This window comes from Ambystoma mexicanum, chromosome 7q, assembly GCF_040938575.1.
Source record: "Ambystoma mexicanum isolate Mex_15411 chromosome 7q, UKY_AmexF1_1, whole genome shotgun sequence".
In the NCBI taxonomy this organism is placed as follows: domain Eukaryota; kingdom Metazoa; phylum Chordata; class Amphibia; order Caudata; family Ambystomatidae; genus Ambystoma; species Ambystoma mexicanum.
The window spans coordinates 121,221,353-121,245,956 of record NC_090941.1 but is presented as its reverse complement, the minus strand read 5'-3'; the positions used below and the strand labels follow the sequence as shown (position 1 = coordinate 121,245,956).

The following is a 24,604-nucleotide window of genomic DNA, read 5'->3' as shown; positions in this document are numbered from 1 at the left end:
TATGGCAATGAGGAAGCAATCATCACCCTTGTAGTGTTGCTGTTAGGGTGAGAGGGAGATGGGTTGGTACCAGGCTCCACATGGGCAATGCGGCCCAGGCTGATGGCCAGCCTGATCTGATGCTCATAAAATATATCTACCGAAATTGAAATACTTCTTGGCTTTGTTGCACACTTAGAACAATATTTGCACCTCAGAACCCACTGAGATGACAACCTGGTCCCTCTAAATGAGGAAATTATCCTCTTCATCAAAATGTAACTAAATGCAGAAATTCTATAGAAAAACTTCCTAGTGAAATCAAAAATACAGTGTTTTGCAAAGAAAACAATTACATTGTTCATAACAGTCGCATATGGTCTCAGCTGTATACATCCAAAATAAATCAGAGTGCCGAATTCAACACGATACGTTTTTAATTATCATAGAAAGTATATTTAGAAAACAATACATTTGATTTGGTCAAAAAAACATCAATGAAATTTAATACAATAAAGTAACAACCCTATGTTGATCTAACAATATTATCTTCATATTGTTCACAAAACAGTTAATCAACACTTTATACGACGCATTTCGGGGTCCAGTGTCCCCTTCTTCAGGTATGGTTGTTACTGTTAGATTCCCCTTTCTGTTAAAAAAAAGACAAAATATTTCCATCAGCAACTTCTAATGTTATTTCTATTGCCAAGTCCCTGAGCGCTTATCAGGTGAATACGTTCACTAACCTTACTATCCTAGGATGACTTCAATCCATCCAAATAGATTATACTTGTTCCTCATGAGTTAATGTCACCATATTCTGAAAACAATGATCCAAAAAATATGTAAGATCTTTTTTTTATTTTTATATAACTATATGTCCAAAATATGAAGTGAAAAACCACCTACTTGTTAAAGAGTATTACAGACTTCCTACTAGGTAGTCCTCTTATCTCTCAAGCTAAGGCCAGCAATGTTTCCCACACGGTGGATCCATAAGAGAAACCACCAGCAGCAGTCAGTTACGTGTTAAGGAAAATCCATCTCCATATCACAAAAAAGCTCTAAAAAAATACAAAATTTATTTATTGAGACTCACCGCTTGATGTGTTTTCAAAAACCGAAGTCCGGGCACTGGGAAAACGACTGCACAAGCAGTCTCCCATCCCGAGCCTCGGTTATAACCTCTTCCTGCTTTGGTCACGTGATCATGATTCCGATCACGTGACACATAGTAGTCATCTGTATTCATTCTGTAATCAACATAGTGATTAATATAGAAAGACCAAATATAGTTTGTTATCACTAAAATTGAAGCCAGTTTACTAAGAAACCACTGCAACAGCAGTCTTTCGTACCGGTCTTCGGTTCGCTTCCTGGTGTGGTCACGTGATCGCGATGCCGGTCACGTGACATGCGTGTCTAGTAATAGCATAATGTTTTAAGATTTTCAGTACAAAATAAGGGTATCTCTCTGGACAGCTCTTAGTCCTCAACAAATTAACAAATGTAAGTAGTTCATTTGATTGTTATTTTTTTTAATATTATTTGTAATCGCGCAAAAAACCCGATCATGTGAGTCTTAACCTAGCAATTCTGTGCGGTGTTCAATTGCATTACGATACTCCATCTAGTATTATTGAATACCTAATGATATTGTTCAAAACTCTATCGACTAATAAGCAATAGGTATTTCATATCAATAAGTAACACTTTATTTGTGGAATTGTACGTACTATTCACGTGAAGAGTATATGTTTGTTTAGTAGCACTGGTGATAACCCATACTAATAAACTTTTGTATTGGCTCTGATGACATACTTGTTGAGTTGAGAGGAATAGTCATCTGATGACTGGGGGAACTTTCATCTCCCTCATAGTGTGGTCCGTGGTGCTGAATAGTAGTGAGTCTTTCATCATGCACCAGGCTGTATGTCTTCTGAGACCAATGGCAAGGCCTGGACAATGATGTTTATAAACCAAGCTAGGACCAACTGGCTGGCTCTCTGTGTTGGTGGAGGCCAAGGCAAACCAGCCCTTCGAGGCCACATGTGCTGGATGACCTGTCCCTCCACATCTGTTGGTTTGCAGGAGCTAGCCACGTGACCGCCGGAGTGACAGTTGATAGTATCTCTGGTGGTGCTGGGAGGGAGTTAGACCAGTGGCAAGCATCATGGTAGCAAAGGTGGGGGTGGTCCGTCAGGGAGCTGGCTGGGCAGAAAATAGGTGAGCCTCCAGTGCAGTTGACTAAGGACTATAACCTGGGTGTTCTTAACGGCTATTCCTGGTTTTATTATGGCAATGAGGAAGCACTCATCACCCTCGTAGTGTTGATGTTATGGTGGGAGGGATATCGGGTGGTACCAGGCTCCACATGGGCAGTGCCGCCCAGGCTGATGGCCAGCCTGGTCTGATGCTCGTAAAATATATCTACCGATAATTGAAATACTGCCTGTCTTTGTTGCACACTTAGTCACTTGTAAATAAAAGTGCAAACTGCGTTAGTTTAGTTTCCAAGATGATTTTCTGATTGTTTTATTTATTTTTTATAACTCTTTTTATTAGTTGTACAAAAACTTGCAAAGCATGAAATATATGAAGTCAACTGTCATTACAATGTTTCGGTAAAAGCTTTTCTCCCATCTCCCCCTCACAACCCTCCCCCAAAATTGTGACTTGTTTCCACTTAAAAAACAATAGTCATCATTTCTCTACAGGCAGTATGAACCAGAGGCTCTTTAAATTTGTTTTAACCAAATAAAAACATGCACAGGCCCATTGCACCTGCAGTATCTCCAGTACCTTCAACCTGGTGGGACACAAAAGCATCTGATACTCATTAACCATCTATTCCATGAAGCGGCTCCACAATGCCTGGAATTTCTTCACGTTATTTCTTATTTTAGCTGTTCACTTCTCCACCTAAGAGTGTTTTCAAACTATGGCCTACCGCATATTCAAATTAGACACTTCCTTTGTCGGATGACCATGAAATAACAACATTTTTTAAAAAACGAATGGAGAAATACCAAATTTATTTGGTTGAAAAACCAAAATTCCTACTTTCTTTTTGCACGTTTTCTTTTAATAATAAGGGAGTCCCCTACCCCTGCCTCTCACCCCTACCTTAACTAATAACCTTACACCACCCACACTTATATTTTAATAAAAATGTACCAACATTATGAAAGAAATCGCCCATAGAAATGTGATAATTTCTTACTTGTATTTTTTTTTTTTTGATTCGGTCATTTATACGGATACCGTCTTTGTCCCGCACAATTATACTATCAGACCTTTGGCTGCTAAAAGAAGACGAGTAGCTAAAGCTCCCTTATAAGAATGGAGAAGATGGCAGTAAAGGGGGTAATTTAAAATATCCAACCAGAAAATGGCCTTTATAGTGGATTATATTTCTAAGCAAAAGTTTCTAAGGGCAGGAAAATCCCATAATAAAGGCAAAGGAAACCAACCACGATCACTCCAAGACCTCTCAGAGTTTTTAGCTGACAATCTATGCATCTTGATCCTCACGGTAGCGCAACGCTATCTGCATGTTATCTTAATGTGTGATGTGAATAGAATTCCAGTCCTCTCTTAAATTGATCTCTGCAATGCCCTTACACAAAGGCTCTAGAACTATTGTCTTCTTATCAGGATATGCTATAACTTGATAGTGAATCCTTTACTAGAGTCTGCTTGCTGAAGACACTTTTTCTAATTCTATGAGATCTCTAGTGGAACCCTTTGTAAAAACCCGGGACAGGGTTAGTAGCAATGAAATATTTCTCTCTCCATGACCTGAACATCTTGTATACATTATTCAAAAGTTTTATTTCACCTTTTACAAGCCTGATCACGACTTTGGTGGTAACCCTTAAATCTGGCGGTAGCGCTATTACCGCCGGATTTAAGGGTCCGCCAAATCAGGACTTCGGCGGATTTCGCCACAGCTCTGAGCTGGGGGCAAATCTGCTGAAAATTTGCGCTATTACCGCTGGCGGATTTAAGAGCACGGAAATTCCCCAAACAAAGTCCATCGAAATATTCTTGAAGGTTTTAAGTTGAGAGCGGATTCAAGCAAGTGGTTGAAGACCCCTTCTTTCAAGGCAAAGGTCTACAGGTGATTGGATAAAAACAAGCCTGCTTTAAGGGTCCAATCCCTATCCTTGGAACAAGGGGGCTTTGCATTCTGACAGCACACCCAAAGTGCTTTGTTTTTTCCACAGGAAGTGGAGGGAACAGGTAGGAAAGATAGAGGCAGAAAGAAACAGAAGGTGGAAACTTCCTCTAGCTTTAAAGTGATCCCTCTGTCTACCTACACTAACCCTACCTCCTACCCTTCTCAATAGAATCAAAAGAATTTTGGTATACAGTACCTTGGTGCGAGGCTACTCCTTTTGAGAATGGGCTTGCCCTTTGATTCTGTTTCCTCACAAAGGAAGCAAGAGAGGCTTTCCCCAAGGCTACAATCTTGCTAGCAGCAGCTAGAAAAGCCTTCCTGACAGGGGAGAATATGAATAACCTTTCCACAGCTGCACTAGGTTCACAGTGATGGCACATGTGTGATATCAATGTAATGTGCTTGCATAACTATGTTATATGCTGCCCACCATACCCTAAAGTTAGGAATGGCTTATATTTACACATGACTGTATCACAAAGACAGCATTCCCATAGTTATGTAGTGTTTGTTACATGGGAGCACATCTTAAATGCCGCCCTTGTTTGCAGAGACTTGGCTGACACAGCAGCTGTTAAGAGGGCACATGAGACCCCTGAACCTGCTCTGGTCCACTGCAGAGCAGCTGCTGCAGATCAGGCTACTGATACAGCTGGGCACAGGTGTACAGCATGCTAATGGCATGGTGCTGATGAAAGGAGATATGATCATCTGATCATCAGATTTCCCTTCCTGAAATGCAATCAACTGCAACATTCTATTAACTACTAACAATAAAAAAAGATCTTCTACACTCTTGCCAGATGGTAATTCCTCACAGCATGAAGTCGCCATTTCCGTACCGTTCGTTTTTGAGTTAGTTGTCTAGAGTGATGTAACGTATGTTGTCACTCCAAATCTTTCAGGTCTGCTTTTAGAAGATCTTCAGAAAGTCTCTTCAATGTTTTAAGGGAAGAGGCAATACCGACCAGCGAGCCCCTTGCTACTGCCTTTAATGTATCACAAACAAATCCAGGTAGCATCATCCTGAAATAGTGTGTATCTAAATATCACTTTTGGAAATCTTTAAGTTCTGTGGCAGCCACCAGATCACTCACGACTGTACCATCCAGACTCCAACTCTGAGAACGAATCTCAGTTTCCCTTCCCAGGAAGGTAGGATTCAAAGGGGTTATGAACAATGATACTCGGAATGCTAGCCCCATCTAGATCTTTCAACATTCCCATCGAGATGAACTCATAATCAGTTCTGGAGTATGTTTGGTGAACATGCAAACAAATGAGTGAAATTAGTGTTATCTTCAATTTGAGAAATAGATTCCAGCATCAGTCAGGTCCATATTCACTACATCATCTTTAGAAATCACGATTCCTCTCTGTGGTTGAATATCCGCTCTGAGAGGATATTTATTATCAATACCATGTTCATATCACCAGCTACGTATGTTTGCTCTTCCACAAACGTACCTGTGCTTAGGCCCCCTTATGTCTCTGTGCAATAGATGTGTTTCTTGAAGTGCAGCGATCAAAACATTTTCCTTATTCAATTCTCTTGGGGTGAATTTAACCCTTTTAAGTTACATGTCCAGAAATGTGTACGTTTCTAATAGTTAGCCATTAACACATACATTTTCAGGCATGTAATTTCCTTATGTAATTCTATACATCTAAATTCTTTATCCATAGCTAACTCTCATTTCCTCACCGATATTGCTACTCCAGCAGTTCAACATAATCCCAATCTCACTAAATCCCTCCCCCAAAAGCCCAAAGTTGAACAACATTTCAACAGGTATGAAAATGTGCCCTCTTCTTCCCAGCTCATGAGGTAAATTTGAATCCTTCGAACAATATTGAGACAATGAGATCATGATAATTTTCTTTAGACGCAGTCAGTTTCCCACATTATACCATCACATAAACCTTCTCCAATGTATAGTGCCATACATTGGTAACCCCTGATCGTTTTCTTCCCCTCGCAAAAAGCTCAACTAAACTTTCTCTTATGACGAGTCAGAGGCCATCAGCACTGCCCAAAGGCCTGCTCATCTTGTTTACTGAATCTTCAATTGTCTCTTTCCTCCCAAATGTCAATCCTTTATCTCAGAATGGAAACGAGGGTGCTCATGTTAGTCTTTTCCACTATTGGAAACCCACCTGGTTCTCTTCTGTTGCCATTGTCAGTCCGAACCATTTTCCCAATGACTCTGGGTCTTGTCTACGGTTTGGTTGCTGGGTGCCTAGATAGCTGCATATATGTTATATTACCTGCTGTGAAGGCTGTCACCATTTTGGCTATTTTTCAAACTTTAAACAAAAAGTTTTTGTTTGATTATATCTTATGTGTTGTTTTGTGAGTTCTTCAGTAATCAGCTCCTTCAATCTTCTTCTTGCCAAGGTAGGTTGCAGTCAGTATTGGCAGACTTGTACCCAACTAACCAGATATTGCATCTTCCATAGGTTTTTGGCTTCACTGAGCATATTTTCTTTTGTCAGGTAGCTTTGCAGTTATAATACAATGGGCCTCATTACGAATTTGGCGGTAACCCGCCGGTGCTACTGGCGGGTTGCCACCTTACTCCTAACACTGTTTCTGCCACCTGAGATCCCGTTGCCACTGGGAAATTACAAGTCCCGGTGACACGGATATCAGGCGGCATAAAGTGTATGTCTCCATTCCCATGGAGTCCCATAGGACAACTCTGCATTCCAGGGCCGTTGCGACCGACAAGTCTGACCTGCCACACGCAACGGCCCAGGAAGGCATAGTTGGCGTGTGGCGGCCCGGAAAGGGTGCCAGTACAGTGTGACCGGCACCCTTTTTTCAGACCACCAGACTTGTAATGAGGTCCAATGTCCCAAGGAGGTAGTTGCTTGTCTCCCCTTATTGGGCCTACTCCGTGTGCTTGATCAATCAGGATCGCTGTAGGGGCTCTGTTTCCAAAGATTAAGCAAAACATAATCTTTCACACAGTCGCTAAAAAAGTTACTCCTTGATTGTCTCTGAGAGCCCTATTTGTAAGAACTTCACATTTTGATCATAGGGTGCAATTGCCATCTCTCATGTCTTGACATTCTTTAGATAAGCAGGGATCTTGCTTTCAGTTAAGCTGTTTCATTAATACCCACACTTTCGCGTAGGTTCACAATTTCTCATTAATTTTCTGGTATTGCCACTGAGAGTTAAATTTGGAACATGGGCATCCCTTCTCGCTCAATTTTTTTGTATTCTTTACCAGAAAGAAGGGTGTACATAAAGAGTTATTTCGTCAAAAAGGGAGCATCCGATGTTTGTGGTTGCTGTCTCTGTCGGTAACTGGTGTTTTTTCTGCTTCAGTCATAATACTGTTTCTCCAGTGGTTCGAAGACCCTTTGCTTTTGAGGATGGAGTGGGTCTCTTCATAATTATTATTTCAGTTGGTAATGGTCAATGGCTTGCCCGTACTTTTAATGCCACCAATCCTGGAACCCAGAATATTTAACTGGCCATGCAAGCTCTAACCACAGTTAATTCGCCGAGAGCCGAAGGTCCAATGCAATATGCTCCTTTCATGCTGTGACAGATCAAATTCTGGGGTACCAGTGGTCCAAGGGTGAATATTGGTTTCTAAACCATCAATCAGCTCCACACCTCTAATACACCCGAATGGATGCGAACAGATTGGAAAAACAAGCATACAATTAAAATGATAAATCTCTTTGTCCATTTTTGGTAACGTGGATGGAACAGCAGGCTTTTCTCCTCTAAAGGCCGTGAATCGTTGGTTAGTTGCAACACAAAGAAAATACAATTATTACCCAATGATAAAAGAAGTATCCAGTCAAGGTTGTATACAAGTATCTACTTTAATATTATCACAACAAACAGTACAACAACATTACGAAATACAGCCCAACCTGTAAATGAATGCCGAGGACAGACAGTTTCAAAAAAGGAATAGGGATGCACTCTGGATACTGACAGTATGGTAAATAACAACAACAGTTTGTTAGGGGAGCAAAGGGTCTTAAAAGTCTCTAGGGGCCTTCAGGGAAGGGGACATAACCACAATGTACCTTTTGCTGTTAGTGTTCTTGATGCTCGACAGGGTCAAGTCGGCTTCAGGGCACCTTGCAGGCTTCTGGGACGAAGTTTGAGACAGGACTCAGCTGCAGTTATCAGACGACAAGACAGATTGGCGAGCAAAGCTTTATGAACAGCTGCAGGCTGGCCTACACAGCGCTCAGGGTCAGGATTAGTTGTCTCAGTGCCGATTAGAGGTTCTGAAGCACTGGTTGAAACGTTCTGGATGTCTTTGAGCAACTGCGGCTTGATAACAGTCACCATTGCAGTCGGTTGCAGATCGAGGAACTTGACTGGCTCGAAAATGTCCTTTAAGGTGGACAGCGGCAGATGCTTGTCGATGCACTTCTCCCAGTTCTTCACTGAGCTTGTGTCATCCTTTAAGGTGGTGGACCAAAGCTGTGGAGTGTGTTGCAGGCAGCTGCCTCCTCAGTCATTTTGGGTTCAGAGACCTTCTGTTACTTCCTAACCACAAAGCTTGTTGCAGAGCCAAGCAGGACATGCTGTGTGCTGGCTGGGTACTGGTTCTGGATTGGCTAGAGGTTCCTCTGAGTTTGTTTCTCCATCTGTTCCCTGGGAGACATTTAGGGGAGGGATCATGCTACCCTCTTTGGATATCCTGGCCTTCCTTCACTGCCAGAAGATGTAAGGCAAACTGTGCGTTCAGCCCAGGTCCAAGGTTGAGTTCTTCTTTCTTACTTTTTGTGAAGTCTACAGATGATCTGCCTAAAGAGGGGCTCTGGCCCCCTTTTAAAGCCAAATGGGCCAAAGTGATTGGTGTAGGCTAAGCCTACCTAAGTGAACCAATCCTGGGAACCCTGCCAGCAATGCTCTGTATTTGTGACCAAAACCAGAGTGCTTTGCAACAGGAAAGGTAAAGGGGTGAAAACAGGAACAAGGTGTGCCCCAGAACCAATATGTCTCTCAATAGAAGGAGCTCTGGGCTCACTCCCTTGTACTACTAAGTCCAATCCATCTTCCTGTCTGTTGTGTTCAAATAGTCTCTCTGGTTGTGCTCCCTGTGTGGTTTCTGTTAAAGCGGCAGGTTTCACTTGAAGATGCTGAGATGCTGAGAGACCAGACTCTCTGCCTCCTGCAAACCACATTCTCACACCTTATGAATGGGGCACCCTATAAGAGGGCGCTAGAGAGCCATCCAAGATGGCCGCCTCCTAGAGAGCTCCGTGTGGCTCTCCATTAATCCTGCGACATCCTCACCTCTGCGGCATCCGATTCACCCAAATTTGCCACCGGGTGCGCTCGGGAGGCGCCACTGATCACCCCGAGCCCATTATCCTCTCCAACGGCGGAGCGCCGGCCGAGATCCGGCCCGGGCGCCAAGGCCCGCGGACCACGCCAGCAGCAGGCCGAGAGGGGAGGAGCAGTCCGGGCACGAAACACAGAAGAAGCGGCGTGCCACCCGGCGCCCAGAGTTATCAGCGACCCGCTGGGTCAGAGAACGAGGCCACACCAAGAAACGGGCTGACTTGTGGACGACAGCGCCAAGAGACACACGGTCTCCGTCCCCGCAGCGGCCTGGCAGAAAATCCAGCAGGGAGCGCGAAGGACTACGCTACCCTCGCCAGACACGCAGGTAGGATCCCCATTCGGCGTGCAAGGTCGGCCTTCCCGACCCACCAGGCTGCATAAACCCCGGCGCTTTCACCAGACACCGAGAAAAGCTCAGGAGGCGTAACGACGAATCCCTCACAGACTGCCTGCCTTGGCGCCCACCTGAGTAACGGCCACGCTCGGCCTAACCGGCACACTGGCAACACAAAATAAAAGGGAGTCCCCCACCCCAAGACGGCAGACAACATCTGAAGAATATTCCCGCTGCCCCTTCATCCCGACACCGCACAAGCCCCATCACCTGGCGACGACTCCCCACTCCAAGGCCTGACCAAGTTCCAACAGGCGGTAGCAGGAGCGCCCGCCAAAAGCGACGGAGGTCACCCCCGCCACCAGACGCCACGAGTCCCCCTCCAAAATCGGGTACTCCAAACACGCGCAACACGAGCCATATAACCCATGAGAACCTGGCCCCACACTCAGCTGCTTCCAGTTTGACAAAGGTGGACATCGTAGACCAATCTCACAAAACAGCGTAATACCCGCCAAAACCACGACGAAAGCATCGGACTTGTCACAAACGCCAGTGGAGGGTCGCCAGCTCCGCAACCGCCACACTCTCAAGCACTCAACGCAGAAACAAGAGCGTAATGGGGAAAACAGATAAAACCCAAAAGAAACTGAACTTCGAAGCAAGCCATACCAACAAACCTCCCAACGAAGGGAGCAGAGCAGCGTCCCCAACGCCCGCTACTTCCAGGTCGGACGAGCATATACCAAGCTTCGACATTAGGGAAATCCTGATGGACCTCAAGGCGGGAATTGGCGACTTAGGCAGCAAACTCGACAATCTCTCGTCTAAAGTGGACCAACTCCAACACAGACTCGACAAGCACGCCGACAGGCTAGACACCGTGGAACAACGGGTCTCCGACCTAGACGATGGCACGTCGGCCCTGACCACGCGAATCTCCACCCTGGAAACCCAAATGAAGGCAGTCTGCGCCAAAAATGAAGACTTAGAAGGGCGCTCAAGAAGAAACAACATCAGAATTATAGGAGTTAGGGAGAAACGACTTCAAGGGAAAATGGAGGACCATGTTGAACTGATCTGCACGACGCTCTTCGGGAAAGAACTCCTCTCCCAGCTGTTTGTAGTCGAACGTGCCCACAGAATCCCAAATTCAAGACCAGTCCCAGGCGCAAACCCACGGCCAATTATTGCAAAACTGTTAAACTACAAAGATCGCGATGCGATACTCAAAGCAGCCAGGGAAAAAGGGAACCTCCAGTACGACGGAGATCCAATTCAGTTCTTCCCAGACTTCTCTCCCAGCGTACAGACACAGAGACGCTCCTTCACCACCGTAAAGAGGAGACTGCAGGACAACCAAATACTTTACTCAATGCTATACCCGGCAAAGCTTCGCATTCAACATGATGGGAAAGCACTTTTCTTCCACACACCTGATGATGCCGACGACTACTTGGACCGTGCTGGCTGCAGACCTGCCCCAAACAACCCCAGGCCGCAGCGCGAAAACCAAAGGCTCAGAGAACCACCATAACTAATCATCCCGGGCAGCTAAGAGAGATGAACTTGTACCTCCAGCGCATCCACGCAAGCCTTTACCGCAGAGAGACACTCCTAGTTTGTAGGAGAGCCACCCTTACCTCTCAGGAGGCACCTAGTGCCCCAAGCACAGCAACCCTCACTGTTTGTTGATGAAAGGGGAACATCGCGGGTCTGTTGGGGGTTGCCCGCGCGAGGGAGGGAAGTTACGTACACCACACCACCTCCAGTTGAGGTGTGCATCCTCACAATGGTTCAACAGTGAGGAGCGTCCAGGTTCCGCGCCATCTCCCCCACACCCCCCAGCTTCACCAACGCCAGCACAGCGCCCAGCCTCCGAACCCCCCGACTCCATCCAATCCGCCAGATCATCCCTAGCTGCAATACCAGCAACCTTGAGACATAAACGACGAATCAACATAGACCCTAATCTATTCCATTCAATGTCATAACCTGGAACATAAGAGGAGGCAATGTCCCATCGAAAACCAGGAAAATCCTCCAATACCTCAGAAGACACGAAGTGGACATAGCCATGATTCAAGAAACACACTTGCTCCCAGGGAAGGACCGCCAGTGGGCCAAGAGTTGGGGATGCCACAGGTACTTCTCCTCTTACTCGTCGTATTCCAGAGGGGTCACGATCCTTATACACAAGAGGATCGGCTTCCACCTTATCCACACATCCAAAGACTCCGAAGGGAGGGCAGTCCTCGTAAGTGGCATCATAGAAGGCCAGAAAATCACCCTCGTCAACTCCTACGCGCCAAACGTAGACGGCCCCGACAACTTCAGCTGGGTGCTATCCCATCTCTCGTCTCGAGACCCCGCAACCATAATCTGGGGTGGGGACATGAACACAGTACTGGACCCGGTGAAGGACAGATCCCACGCTACCCCACATCCTCCGTCCAGAGCCTGCCTCCAAATAAAAGAAATATGCAAAGCATTCGACCTGAAAGATTCCTGGAGAGCATCTAATGGAGAGCTGCGAGATTACACATTCCACTCCGCGCCGCACAACTCGAGCTCCAGAATCGATTATCTTTTCACCTCAAGGAACGGCCCATGGACCAGCGGCTCATGCGATATCCTACCAAGAACTCTTTCGGACCACTCCCCGGTAACTCTCGTCCTCAACCCAGCTAATCCCAAACCTCCCCTACTGAGGTGGCGCTTCAAAACAGGCTCCATGCGAGACGAGGTCTTCGCCTCGGAACTGAAAGAGGAGATCTCAATGTTTCTAGAAGCCAACACAGGGTCAGTTTCCTCAGCCAGCACGCTCTGGGAAACTCTAAAGTGCTACATCAGAGGGGTCTGCCACGCCAAAGAAAATGGCATCCTGAAGCTCATACGGCGGGAGCTGGCAACCAGCGAGGAGAAGCTAAAGCAGCTAGAACTTCAAGGCACCAACACAAACAACCCTACAAGTTCAGTCGCCCTGAGAGAAGAGCTACAAAAATTCAGGAACGCTGCCGATCGCGAAGTGAAATTCCTAAACCGCGACAGATTGGTCAGGCAAAACAGCGAAGGGCAAAAACCGGGCGCTCTTCTGGCAAACCTGGTCAGAGCCGACAACAAACTGCCCCCGATAGAAGGGATCAGGACCAAACAGGGACAAATAGCCCACACCGACGAAGACATGGCAGAAGAATTCAGGCTTTTTTATCAAGAACTCTACAGCACTAGACACAACAGAGACCCAACCGCCGCAAGGGAGTACCTAGAGGACACTGAACTGTACTGGGTTGAACAGCCCCTGCGGGAACCACTAAACGAGTTAATCACACAAGAGGAGATTACTGCTGCCATAAAATCCCTCCCGAACTCTAAAGCTCCCGGCCCAGACGGCTTAACCGGGGAATTCTACAAAGCCTTTGCACCCACCATCGCTCCCCATCTGGCGGCAGTGTACGAAGAGTCGTTGGATAGGGGATCCCTCCCCCACTCTACCCGCGAAGCCAACATCATCCTCCTGCACAAACCAGGCAAATATCGGAGGACTGTGCATCATACAGACCCATCTCCCTCCTCAACCTTGACAACAAGATACTCGCGAAGGTGCTTACCAACAGGCTTCTACCACTGATGCCCACCCTGGTACTGGCAGACCAGGCGGGTTTCATACCGGGCCGTAATACAACCTTTGGCATCAGGAGGCTGTTCAGCGTCATCGAAGCACTCGATCCTTCAAGTCAAGCAATCGCAGTCCTCCTCGACGCCGAGAAGGCATTCGATTCAGTGGAATGGCCGTTCATGTTCATTGTACTCACCAGAATGGGGCTGGGCGCTCGCTTCATCAAACTTGTCTCTTTATTGTACAACAAACCACGCTCCAACATCATCGTAGGCACGGCAAAATCTGCTCCCATAGAGCTCCAACGGGGTACCAGACAGGGCTGCCCGCTCTCGGCACTCATCTTCGCCCTGGTAATGGAACCGTTGGCCTCCAACCTAAGAGAGCATAGACAACGAAGAGGGCTCGTTATTGGACCACACAAGCTCATTACATCCCTCTACGCAGACGACGTGGCACTGTTTATCCGGGATCCCGAAGAAAATCTAAACCCGGTCATGAGGGAAGTAGTCAAGTTTGGAACAGCCTCCGGCCTGAAAGTCAATCCAGCAAAGTCCATTATATTCCCGTTGACCCCTGCTACCAAACCATTCATTGATGACTTTCAGTTCACATGGAAAACGTCCAAAGTCCGATACCTGGGGGTCCAAATGTCCCTGAATTACCACGAGGTGTTCCGCGACAACTACGAAGAGGTAGTTAAGTCCCTCCAGGATAAAGTGACGCGGTGGAAGTCCTTACCACTAACGCTCTGGGGGAGAGCTTCCCTAGTTAAGATGGTGATTCTTCCAAAATTGCTGTACCTATTCACCAACATCCCTATACTGCTACCCCAAACCTTCCTGAAAAAACTGAAGAGTATGGTCCTTGAGCTGCTCTGGGCAGGCAAACCAGCCAGAGTGGCACACGCAACACTGACACTCCCAGTGACGAGCGGTGGTCTCGCCCTCCCAGACCTGGAGAAGTACTTCTGGGCAGCACAGGCACAATTCCTCAGCCATTGGTACGCCACCCATACAATCAGGCCTCACGTGCAAGTGGAGCGAGCCCTGGCTACACCAAACTTGTTAACAGCAGTCGTCTTCAGCCAAATTCCCGTTCCCAACTACACCATGAATGCAATGCTTTCAACGTACAAAGTCTGGAAGAGACTAGCTCAAATATACGGGGTACAATCACGATACTCTCCACTATTGCCCGTAAAGTTTATCCCAGGGGTTCCACTGACATCTGAGAAAGTATTTCACCAGTGGGTTGACAAACTACAAATAAAGACCCTGGGAGACCTCTTCACGGAGGACGGCTTTATAACACCACAACAAGCAAAATTGAAAGGCGGCAACACCGCACTTGACGTATTTCTATACTTCAGGACCAGGTACACTTTACAAGCTCTCTTGCCAGACTTCCCCCAGCAACCCCCAACCTGGCAACTACTACACAATGCCATACAGGCGCAAGGCGAGGGCAGGCTGGTGTCGCAAATCTACAAATCCATCATCACGGATACGACACCTAACCTTACTCAGGCAAAGACCAGATGGGAGAGGTCCCTGCACAAAACTATTCCAGACGAAGACTGGACCTACATCCTGAAACAAACACAGAAAATAGCTCTCAACTCTCGCCTCAAGCTAATTAATTTCAACTTCCTCCACCAGACCTATCACACACCAGCAAAAGCTAACAGACACCACCCTGAGGCGGCTGCGAACTGCGAGAGATGTGGGACGCAACCAGCAGACTTCGTCCACCTCGCATGGGATTGCCCCGAAATAATACCTTTCTGGACCCGAGTCTTAGAGACGACAGCAGCAATAGTGGGAGAGGAGATACAACCGAGCCAAACTGCAGCCTTACTCGGCTTGACAAATTCACTTTCCGCCCCGTCAAGGAAATTGGCAGGACTCCTGCTGACACTGGCCCGCAGGAGAGTGGCCATGGCCTGGGGTCGAGGCCCACCTCCAACAATCCCCGCCTGGCGCAGGGACATTCTTTACTGCCAGGATGTGGAAACGGACTTTATTAAATCACTACCCTTACATGCCCGCCCACCTGACATCTGGGGACCGCTAGTACAATTCCTGCTAAATGAAGCTGAGGAGACACCTGACAAATCGAGCAGGCACCTCTGGCACAGGAACAAGCCAGCTGTGAAGACACAGAGCTAGCAGCACCGTCCACATGTCTCAAGTAACCAGAACAAGGCAGCACATCCATAGGAGTCACAAGACTGAGCGGGAGAGCAGAGGGTGAGGAGAGGGAGGGGGGAAGCGGGACATGGCGCAGAGTTAAAACCACCCTAATGTTGGTGTGTAGTTGTTTTGTGTTGCAAAAAACCAAAAATAAAGGTTTTAAAAAAAAAAATTTAAAAAATGAATGGGGCACCCTAACTTGGGGCGGCCTACAGCAACAAAACCCCCAGACATGACAGCTCACTGCCATCGATACTGAGAGGTGGGAACTGGCTTCAGGTTGATACAGTTACATATGAAAGGTTATTGGGTTTCCTGCCTCCTTTGTTATCCTCTGCAGCCAGGCCCCGAGGGCATACCTTCCTGTTGGTATTGCAACCACTGCCACCAGCTGAAAGGCCTAACAAAAGAGCAAGGCGGTTCCATGGAGACTTTGTCAGTTAAACAGGCTGATCATGGCAGGGGGAAAGGTGGTCCCCCCCCTTCCTTGGATGACATTGTGCCCTGCTCAGCTGTCATATTCCAACTAAATATGACAGGAGTTAACTGAAGAATTGCATCAGTTCCCTGGGTCGGTAAGGGACTCATCAGGGCTGCACCTCACAGTACCTCCTCCACTTCTTGTAGATGAAAAGCAAGATTGAGTGTTTCAAACCAATCAAAAATCTCCTTCCCCACTTCAGAGGCCTGTACTAAATCTTTGGGGATCTGGCGCATTAGCTTGTCCGGGGCACCTTGGTTTGAACCACTACTGCTGCCCTCGCTAGAGGTGGATCTGTGGCCTCCTTCATCTCTTTGAGTGCCAGCTTGTGCAGCTCTATGGTAACCATGTCCTGCTCTATGGAGACCTTGTCCTGCTGTTTTTGTTCCTCCAGTGCTAGTCTCCTCTCATCAAACAGGAGCTTGCTAGCTGGTACATTGTTTACAGCTGGAACAATTACTGGGCCAGTTAGAGGCTGTGCCGTGGCCTCGGACCTGCCAGAGCCACACTAGCCCCCGACCTCCCTGACACTCTGGAGTGTTAGGAAACCACACTTGCCCCCCTGATGAAAAGTTTCTGAGAAACACTGTTCATGGTGCCTTCCTTGCCATCGTCCACCACCCTTTCTGGAAGGTCTTCATCATTCCTCTTAGCCCGTCCCCTGGCGTCTCTTTGCCAGCCGCCTTCACTTTTACCCAAGCTTGGAGGCTGGTCAGCAACTCAGGTTCATTAATCCTGGTCCTGTGGGGAAGTCCCCTCTCTTGACATAGGACACACAGGACATCCTTGCTCATGCCTTTTACAGTCTCCATGTCATGATCCATGATTACTAACAAATATCTAGCAAGGTCTAAACGTTAACTGCAACCATACTATTATCATTGGGTGACTAAGCGGACTAAGCTGTGCGCAAGGCGCCAACTAGTTCCGACCGTTTGCCACCAATGTGACTAATCAAATTCCGGGGTACCAGTGGTCCGGGGGTGAATACCGGTTTCTAAACCATCAATCAGCCCCACACCTCTAATTCACCAGAGTGGATCCAAACAGATTGGAATAAAAAAGCATACAATTGAAATTATAAACCTCCTTGTTCAATTTTGGCAACATGGACGGAACAACAGGCTTATCCCCTATAAAGGTCATGAATCGTTGGTTAGTTGCAACACAGCGAAAATACAATCTTTACCCAATGATAAAAGGAGTGTCCTGACAAGGTTGTATACATATATCTACTTTATTATTATCACAACAGACGGTCTAACAACACTACGAAGTACAACCCACCCTGTAAAGGAATGCAGAGGACGGACAGTTTCAAAAAAGGAAGACGGATGCACTCTGGATACTGACAGGACGGTAGTATGTATAGTTAATAACCACAACAGTTTGTTAAGGTTTCTGTGCTTCAGCACAAGGGGAGCTAAGGGTCTTGAAATGTCTCTAGGGGTCTTCTCAGAAGGACCAGGGTAACAGAACCACAATGTACCTTTTGCTGTTGGTGTTCTTGGTGCTCAACAGGGTCATGTCGGCTTCAGAGCACCTTGCAGGCTTCTGTGACAGAGTTGGAGATGGGAGTCAACTGCAGTTGTCAGTTGGCAAGACAGTTTGTTGAGCAAACCTTGACGAATGGCTGCAGGCTGGCCTACACGGCGCTCGGGGTCAGGAATCATCTCAGTGCTGATCACCAGTTCTGAAGCACTGGTTGAGATGTCTCAGATGTCTTTAAGTGACTGTGCCTTGACAACGGTTAGCGTTGCAGTCGGTTGCGGATGGAGGAACTCGACTGGCTCAAAAATGTCCTTTAAGGCGGACGGTGGTAGATGCTTTCAATGCACTTCTCACAGCTTCTTCACTGGGCACGAGTCGTCCTTTAAGGGGTTCCATGTCTTAAAATTGCGGCAAAAATGGCTGTGAATACAAAATATTGCGGCAAAAATGCTGTGGTTTTTTGTGCCACAATCATGTAAATTATGCGGGGGACACCCCCGCAACCCCTGGACCCATTATACCATTTAAGGGGAGCGGGGGATATCCTGGCCTTCCATCACTGGCGGAAGATGTAAAGCAGGCTGTACCTTCAGTTGGATTCCAAGGTTGAGTTCTTCTTTCATACTTCTTGTGAAGTATTCAGATGATCTCCTTAGTGAGGGGCTCCGGCCCTCCTGTAAAGCCCAGTGGACCACAGTGATTTGTGTAGGCTAAGCCTACTTTAGTGAACCAATCCTGGGGTCCCTGCCAACAATCTTCTGTATGCGTGAGGTAATAACCAAAGTGCTTTGCAACAGAAATGGTAAAGGGGTGAAGACATGAACAAGGTGTGCCCCAGAACTAATATGGCAGAATCCTTCTCTCAACATAAAGGGCTCTGGGCCCGCTCCCTTGTGCTACTAAGTCCCGCCCATCATCCGGTCTATTGTGTTCAAAGAGTATCTCTGGTTAATAGTCCTCCCTGTGTGGTTCCCGTTAAAGCAGCAGTTCTCCCTTGAAGATGCTGAGAGACCAGACTCTCTGGCTCCTGTAAACCACATTCTCATACCTTATGAATGGGGTCCCCCTAACAGGGATGGGCTACCACAACAAAAGACCCAGATATGACAGTTCACTGTCATCAATAATAAGAGGCAGGAGCTGGCTTCAGGTTGACACAGTTACATATGAAGGGTTGGTGGGTGTCCTGCCTCCTTTGTTATCCTCTGCATCCAGGCCTGTATGGCCTGTTTGATGTACTCCGTGTTGGTATGATAATTGCTGCCACCAGCTTCAGGGCCTAACAAAAGAGCATGGCGGTTCCATGGAGCCTTTGTCAGTTAATCAGGATGACCATGGCAGGGGGAAAGTTAGCCCCCCCCCTTCTCAGATGACATTGTGCCCCCCTCGGCTCTCTTTTTCCAACTAAATATGAAAGGGGTGGACAGTGTGTGTAGGCGGTGTCCAGGCCGGAGTCTATCAGTCAGAGGTCTATGCTTTTTTGTGGTGTGAGCATAGGAACATTTGTGTGGATTAGCCCATACACTTTCCCTCATACACAAGTACTGGGATGAGGTAGAGGGACATGGAGTTAATGTCTGGCTTGGTTACCTGTAATCTTCTTTACTCCTAATCACACTCTTCCTCATCCCAGTACATACCTGTGAAGGAAGGTGACTCATACGTAAGCACTGGGACAAAGAAGAGTGCAAAGGAGCTAATTTTGGGGGTTGAGGCAGGGGGTAGGTGGGAGACGGGATGCCTGGGGTGGTGCAGGGATTGTGCAATAAATCCTAATGGTCATCCATGTTCAGCCTAAGAAGGCATGATATGTGTTATTAGTGGCTAGAGAGGCATTTTGGTGAAGCCAGTCTAGTATTTCTTAGATTGGCTTACCTTTTGTTTAACGGGGCATCTCTGACGAAGCAGTCCTGCTAAGTGCAATTACCTGGCTAGACTGGGATTTGAGTGCTGCCAGTCTAGCCGTTTCTTACTGTGGCAGTGTATATTTTTCTGGGCATCTGTGATAAAATAACCATGATAAGTGTTATTGCTTCAACTGCCATTTTGGTGCAACCAGACTAGTTATGTCTAAATGTGGTCTGGTATGCTTTACTGTAATATGTTATTACGTATCAAAATTGGTCTACATTGCGCAGTCAGTTCAACATGTTTTGATTGTGGCATGGCATTTGTAATAGCAAAGCATTACATTAATTAAAACATTAATGTTTCTGTGCACTGTTGGTGATCTGCATGTATTGTATTTTTGGATTGGTGTTACCCTACAAAACAATGGCAAACGCTTTGGCCTTTTAGCCAATTTTTCTCAGTAATTGTGCCGTATCATGCATTAAAACTCATATTTATATCTTTCTCCTAGTACAGTTTGTGGGGTACCACTGCAGCAGAACTTTTGTGCTTATTGCGCTAGTATGGAATACTAGGCCGGCCCAGAGTGTGGCACGACCCGTTATTTGTTTCCGAGCTGGAGGTTAGGGGGGGCCTCAGCATGGCTCACAGAGGGGCCCCCACATTTTGTGCTACGCCACTGGACTTACCCAGGTGAAAAAAGGGAAATTCCCAAAGGGACAGCCTGACAGCCAGTGTAGACCGGTTTTCTGGGGCAATGTGGGCCACTTCATTCACTTTGTGCACTGTAAAGCAAAGCTGGTAGTTGTAAACATTTCCACCAGCACAACATGCTTTAAAAAGATCTGCTCTCCAACCTTGACTCTAACATTCCATCTGTCCTCATCCTCCTCGATCTCTCTTCTGCCTTCGACACAGTCAACCATACCATCCTGCTCAACCGTCTCTGTGAAAACCTGGGTATCACTGATCAGGCTCTGGCCTGGCTCACCTCTTTCCTCTCAGATCGACCCTCCAAGGTCCAACTTGGGTCCTTCCTTTCATCTATCTTCCTCTCTACCTGTGGTGTTCCCCAGGGGTCTAACCTCTCGCCTTGGCTTTTCAACCAATACCTGGCAACTCTCTCCCACTGCATTGCCACTTTCTGCTCAAATTTCCAGTGCTACGCTGACGACACTCAACTCATTTTCAGGCTGTCCTCTGCCACCTCCTCTCCCTCTCTCATCTCTGATTGCCTAATTGCCATTCAAGATTGGTGTTCCGCCAATGATCTTTGTCTGAATGCCAGCAAGACGGAGATTCTCCTCATCGGCACACCTTCACCATCCTTTCCCCTCACTCTCTGGCCGGCCTCCCTTGGCCCTCCTCCTACCCCCACCTGCGAGGCTAAGAACCTCGGGGTAATCTTTGACTCCACCCTTTCCTTCTCTGCCCACATCTCTGAGGTCTCTAAAAAGTCACATTTCCGACTGCACCTCCTCAGAGTTACTCTGCCTTTACTCTCCTTCCCCCAGACGGTCATGGTATCCCAAGCTCTGGTTCTTTCTAGCTTGGACTATTGTAACAGCCTCTTTCTAAATCTACCTGCCTCTACTCTCCGCCCTCTGCAACTAATCCAGAACAGGACTGCAAGACTTGTCCTTGGCCTCAAGCCCTGGGATCGTATCTCTCCAGCTCTGAAATGTCTCCACTGGCTCCCAGTGGATGCAAAGATTACATTCAAAACCTTCTGCATTGTCCACAAGTCTTTCTGGATCCAAAATACCTTCAGCTATCCCTCTGCAAATACCTCCCTCTTGAGCTCTTCACTCCTCTACCTCCAACTCCCTCAGGGTGAGTCGTTTTTCAAAGAAACGGGCTGGGGGTAGATCTCTGTCTTCGGCTGGGGCCTCCCTCTGGAACAGCCTCCCTGCCACTCTAAAACTTGAGGAGAACCATCTCTGGTTCCGGAAGCACCTCAAGACCTTCCTCTTTTCTTCTGCCTTTGCTCCCCCTCTCCCCTGCTGATCTGTTCTCTCTTGGCACCGTGCACCTGGCCACCCTCTGTCCTTCGGGCCCAGGTACCTGCTCACCCTGCCACCCTCCCGCATTGCCTCCGGGCCACCCCTTGCACTGGGGTCTTTATCTGTACCCATACATCCCTACCCCTTTTTCTTCCTGCACTTATCAGACCTACCCTGTCTGCTGCCTTAAACATAGCACTTGCAATTTGCTGGCAGCATTACCACTGTTTGTTGCCTTTATTATTTATTTATTGTTATTTATCTGTTTCTCCTCTGCTTCGCACTTTCCACTTCTCCCTCCTTCCATTCACTTTTCCCCTCCCCCTCTCCCATGCACTTGCACTGTCTCAATGTCACTGGGCCTAGTAAGATCGATGTTTTGTTCTCCCCTGTTCCCCTCCCTTGCCTTGTCGTGCTCTGAAACACTTGTGTACGAGCGCGATAGAAATAAAATATCAATCAATCAATCAATCAAAAATGCATCACTTCCCACACCTGTTCTAAACAAAATCTGGCCCTAACTACTGTTCAAACAATTAATAACAAAAAGTCACACATTTTGATGCAGGCCCATGGGCCCTGTTTTGGTTCCAAGAAGTGTTGTTTGTGCCACTCAGGCCTTGTCGCGCTGGACGGCTGCAGCTTCACAATGCTTTCAAGATAGAAGAGTAGGACAGAGTTGCTGATTGCCACGCCTTTCCAAGTCCCAATTTCCCACCTGATGTCACCGTTGGAAGGGCAGGACCAACATGCATATAACATGATGTAGAATGAAGGATAGACCTATTTGTGTCTAGCAAAAAGCGGGAGTGACACCTCAAAACAAGGGCGCGGCCCTTAAATGCCTCTCAATGAGAAAATGTTTCATCTCATACAAAACTAAAGAGCGGATAGTAAGCAAATACAACAGGCTCCTTGCAAAAGCGGCTGAAGCAAGAAAATAAATTAAGGTAAAATGAAGGTGCATTAGTGGAAATGTAAGATTAATCATGGACACAGAAATCCTCTTGGCATAAGGACTATGTAAGGGGCAATACAGGCACACAAGATGGCACTGAATTTCTTCAAGAGTCACCAATATCTGTCCCGCTGATTTGAAGCTCTGGTGCACAGGCGTCATGCTGCCCTAAAAGGTGCAGATCACTATATAAATCATTGCATGGGCGAGCCAGGTTCATTTTGCAAAATGAGGCGTAGAAAAATATTTATTCAACACCAATGCTGCTGAAAAAAGGCTGATGAGCATTAACGAGTCCAAACGGCATTTCATTCCAAGTTAAGATACATTGAAGATGTCCACATACGAAGTCACATTGTGTGTCTGACACTTGCCTCTTACTGGGGTGATTCAATGGACACTGGTTCTTTCAAATGTTGTTCACCACTTAAAAACATTTTTTGGAATGCACAGGCTATACATAATACAGAAATATTTTGTCTGGAAGACTGTCCAGTATTCCATGCATACATCACAAACTATAGCCCTAGTTTTTGAGACCTAAGAGTGATCCTACTGTACAAAGCTAAATATTTTCCCCACTTTCAGCAAGGTGGTGCTCTGGACTTAGGGCCTGATTCATGGAATTTTTTGCGCGGTTCAAAGTGACTGCGCACTGTTGCAAAGTGGCTTTGCACTACCAACCAACACCCTGATTCACAGAGCGGTGCAAAGTGATTTTGCACTGACTTTGCACTGGCGCAAAGTCACTTTGCACTGCACAAATAAATTCCATGAATGAACTGTGATCCTATCGCTCGCATGTGATTCATCAGCAACGCTTGTCGTCACCAAGCTTCCTTAATGCTCATAAATCCATCCGATGCGACTTGAAGCTGATTGCCAGAAAATCAAACAACCTCAGCCATAGGGAACAACAGAGAAGGAAGGGAGCTGGTGAGAAACAAGCCCAATAGCATGACATGGCCTCAATGCAGAAGGTAGGGGGCCCCCCTATCTGGCATCTTGAGAGGGTGGCGTGGACGCTCACGCCACAAGGTTATCCCTTCCACAGCTTGAATGCGTTTCATCTCTATGGTCGATGTCCTGTAAGCCGGGCGCCTCGCTGGACGTATGGATTTCAACAGTGCTCGTTTCAGAACCTAGTAAGACAAAAAAAAAACACCTTAACATCACTCTGTAGATCAGCATTCTTGACAATGCAGCCAAAGATATTTCTTCCATGACCTTCAATGCTTTGAAAGTGAATTTCCTGTGCGGAAGTTACCACGTGCCCTGCGGCGGCGCGATCAAAGCGGCGCTTCTTTGTAAGACCAAGGAGGAATGCAGTGTCACATGAGGGCTCGTGGTCTGAATTTAGGCACATGACCTCCATGCACACAAGGCTTTATATAGTTTAGTATTGTTAAGAATGTGGGGAATTTCTGTTTGGTGAGAAAAAAAATATGACATGTGATAGGAGGCGCTAGGCGGATTTCAATAATTAAGCTACATAGGAAAATATAATTAAGGAAAAAAAACATTGTGCTACATGGTGAGAAAATATCTTAAAAGTGAGCTTGGAAAAGAAAAGCAGGTAGGGAAGATGCCGGAAAAGAAGGCAACTGGCAATGCCTGCTGTCTATGGCCAGGAGAATAATGCAGAGCAAGGTGCAAACAATGTCAAAGAGGGACTGGGGGGAGGGAGAGTGGGCGGCGAATGGGAATGGGATTAAAGAAGATTTGGAATTAGAGGGAACATTTCACATCACACATCGGGTAGTTATCAGGATGGTCCCTGAAATAGGAAGGGAAACACAGTACAGCGTAAGAAGGACGTGCAAAACAAATATTGGAGAAAATAAAGTGACCGGATACGAAAAGTGCTTTCTTAGTAAACAAGGGTTTACGGAATGTGTAAAATGAAAAAAAACACACAAAAAACAAACTGTTCAGTTGCAGAAAACGAAGGGTTCCAGCGAATGGAAACCCAGTCAGCTAGTGTTGAGCAATGCTGTGGAACTGACCTTCGAGGTCAGCAAACACTGAACTAACTCCCTTAAACAGACAGGGAATGTAGAATGACTTGAACCCTTTGACCTCTAGCACTAGCAGGCTTTTAAAGTGAAAAACATTGTAATTCGTGTTCATGCTATATGCTCAAGAATTTAGGATGGCCTTGGCAAGCATTAGCCA

General features: G+C 46.8%; 1 protein-coding gene and 2 long non-coding RNA genes across 3 annotated transcripts in view; 1 reads left to right on the top strand and 2 right to left on the bottom strand.

Annotated features, from left to right (window-relative positions):
• Positions 1 to 398: 398 nt before the first annotated feature.
• LOC138527820 (uncharacterized) lies at positions 399 to 1,301 on the bottom strand. Its single transcript, XR_011284053.1, has 3 exons — positions 892 to 1,301; positions 729 to 802; positions 399 to 631 (listed from the first exon to the last, which is right to left on the bottom strand). It is a non-coding gene; the product is annotated as an uncharacterized lncRNA (long non-coding RNA).
• Positions 1,302 to 1,399: 98 nt separating this feature from the next.
• The window catches only part of LOC138527821 (uncharacterized), a 143,653-nt gene continuing 120,448 nt past the window's right edge, over positions 1,400 to 24,604 (top strand). Inside the window, exon 1 of the long non-coding RNA XR_011284054.1 lies at positions 1,400 to 1,491. This is a non-coding gene — a long non-coding RNA (uncharacterized lncRNA). The remainder of the gene's footprint in view (positions 1,492 to 24,604) is intronic.
• GPR143 (G protein-coupled receptor 143) overlaps positions 22,645 to 24,604 on the bottom strand; it is a 450,704-nt gene continuing 448,744 nt past the window's right edge. The window contains exon 9 of the mRNA XM_069639113.1: positions 22,645 to 23,571. Within this exon, the coding sequence (XP_069495214.1) occupies positions 23,456 to 23,571 (116 nt within the window). The 3' untranslated portion in view covers positions 22,645 to 23,455. The remainder of the gene's footprint in view (positions 23,572 to 24,604) is intronic.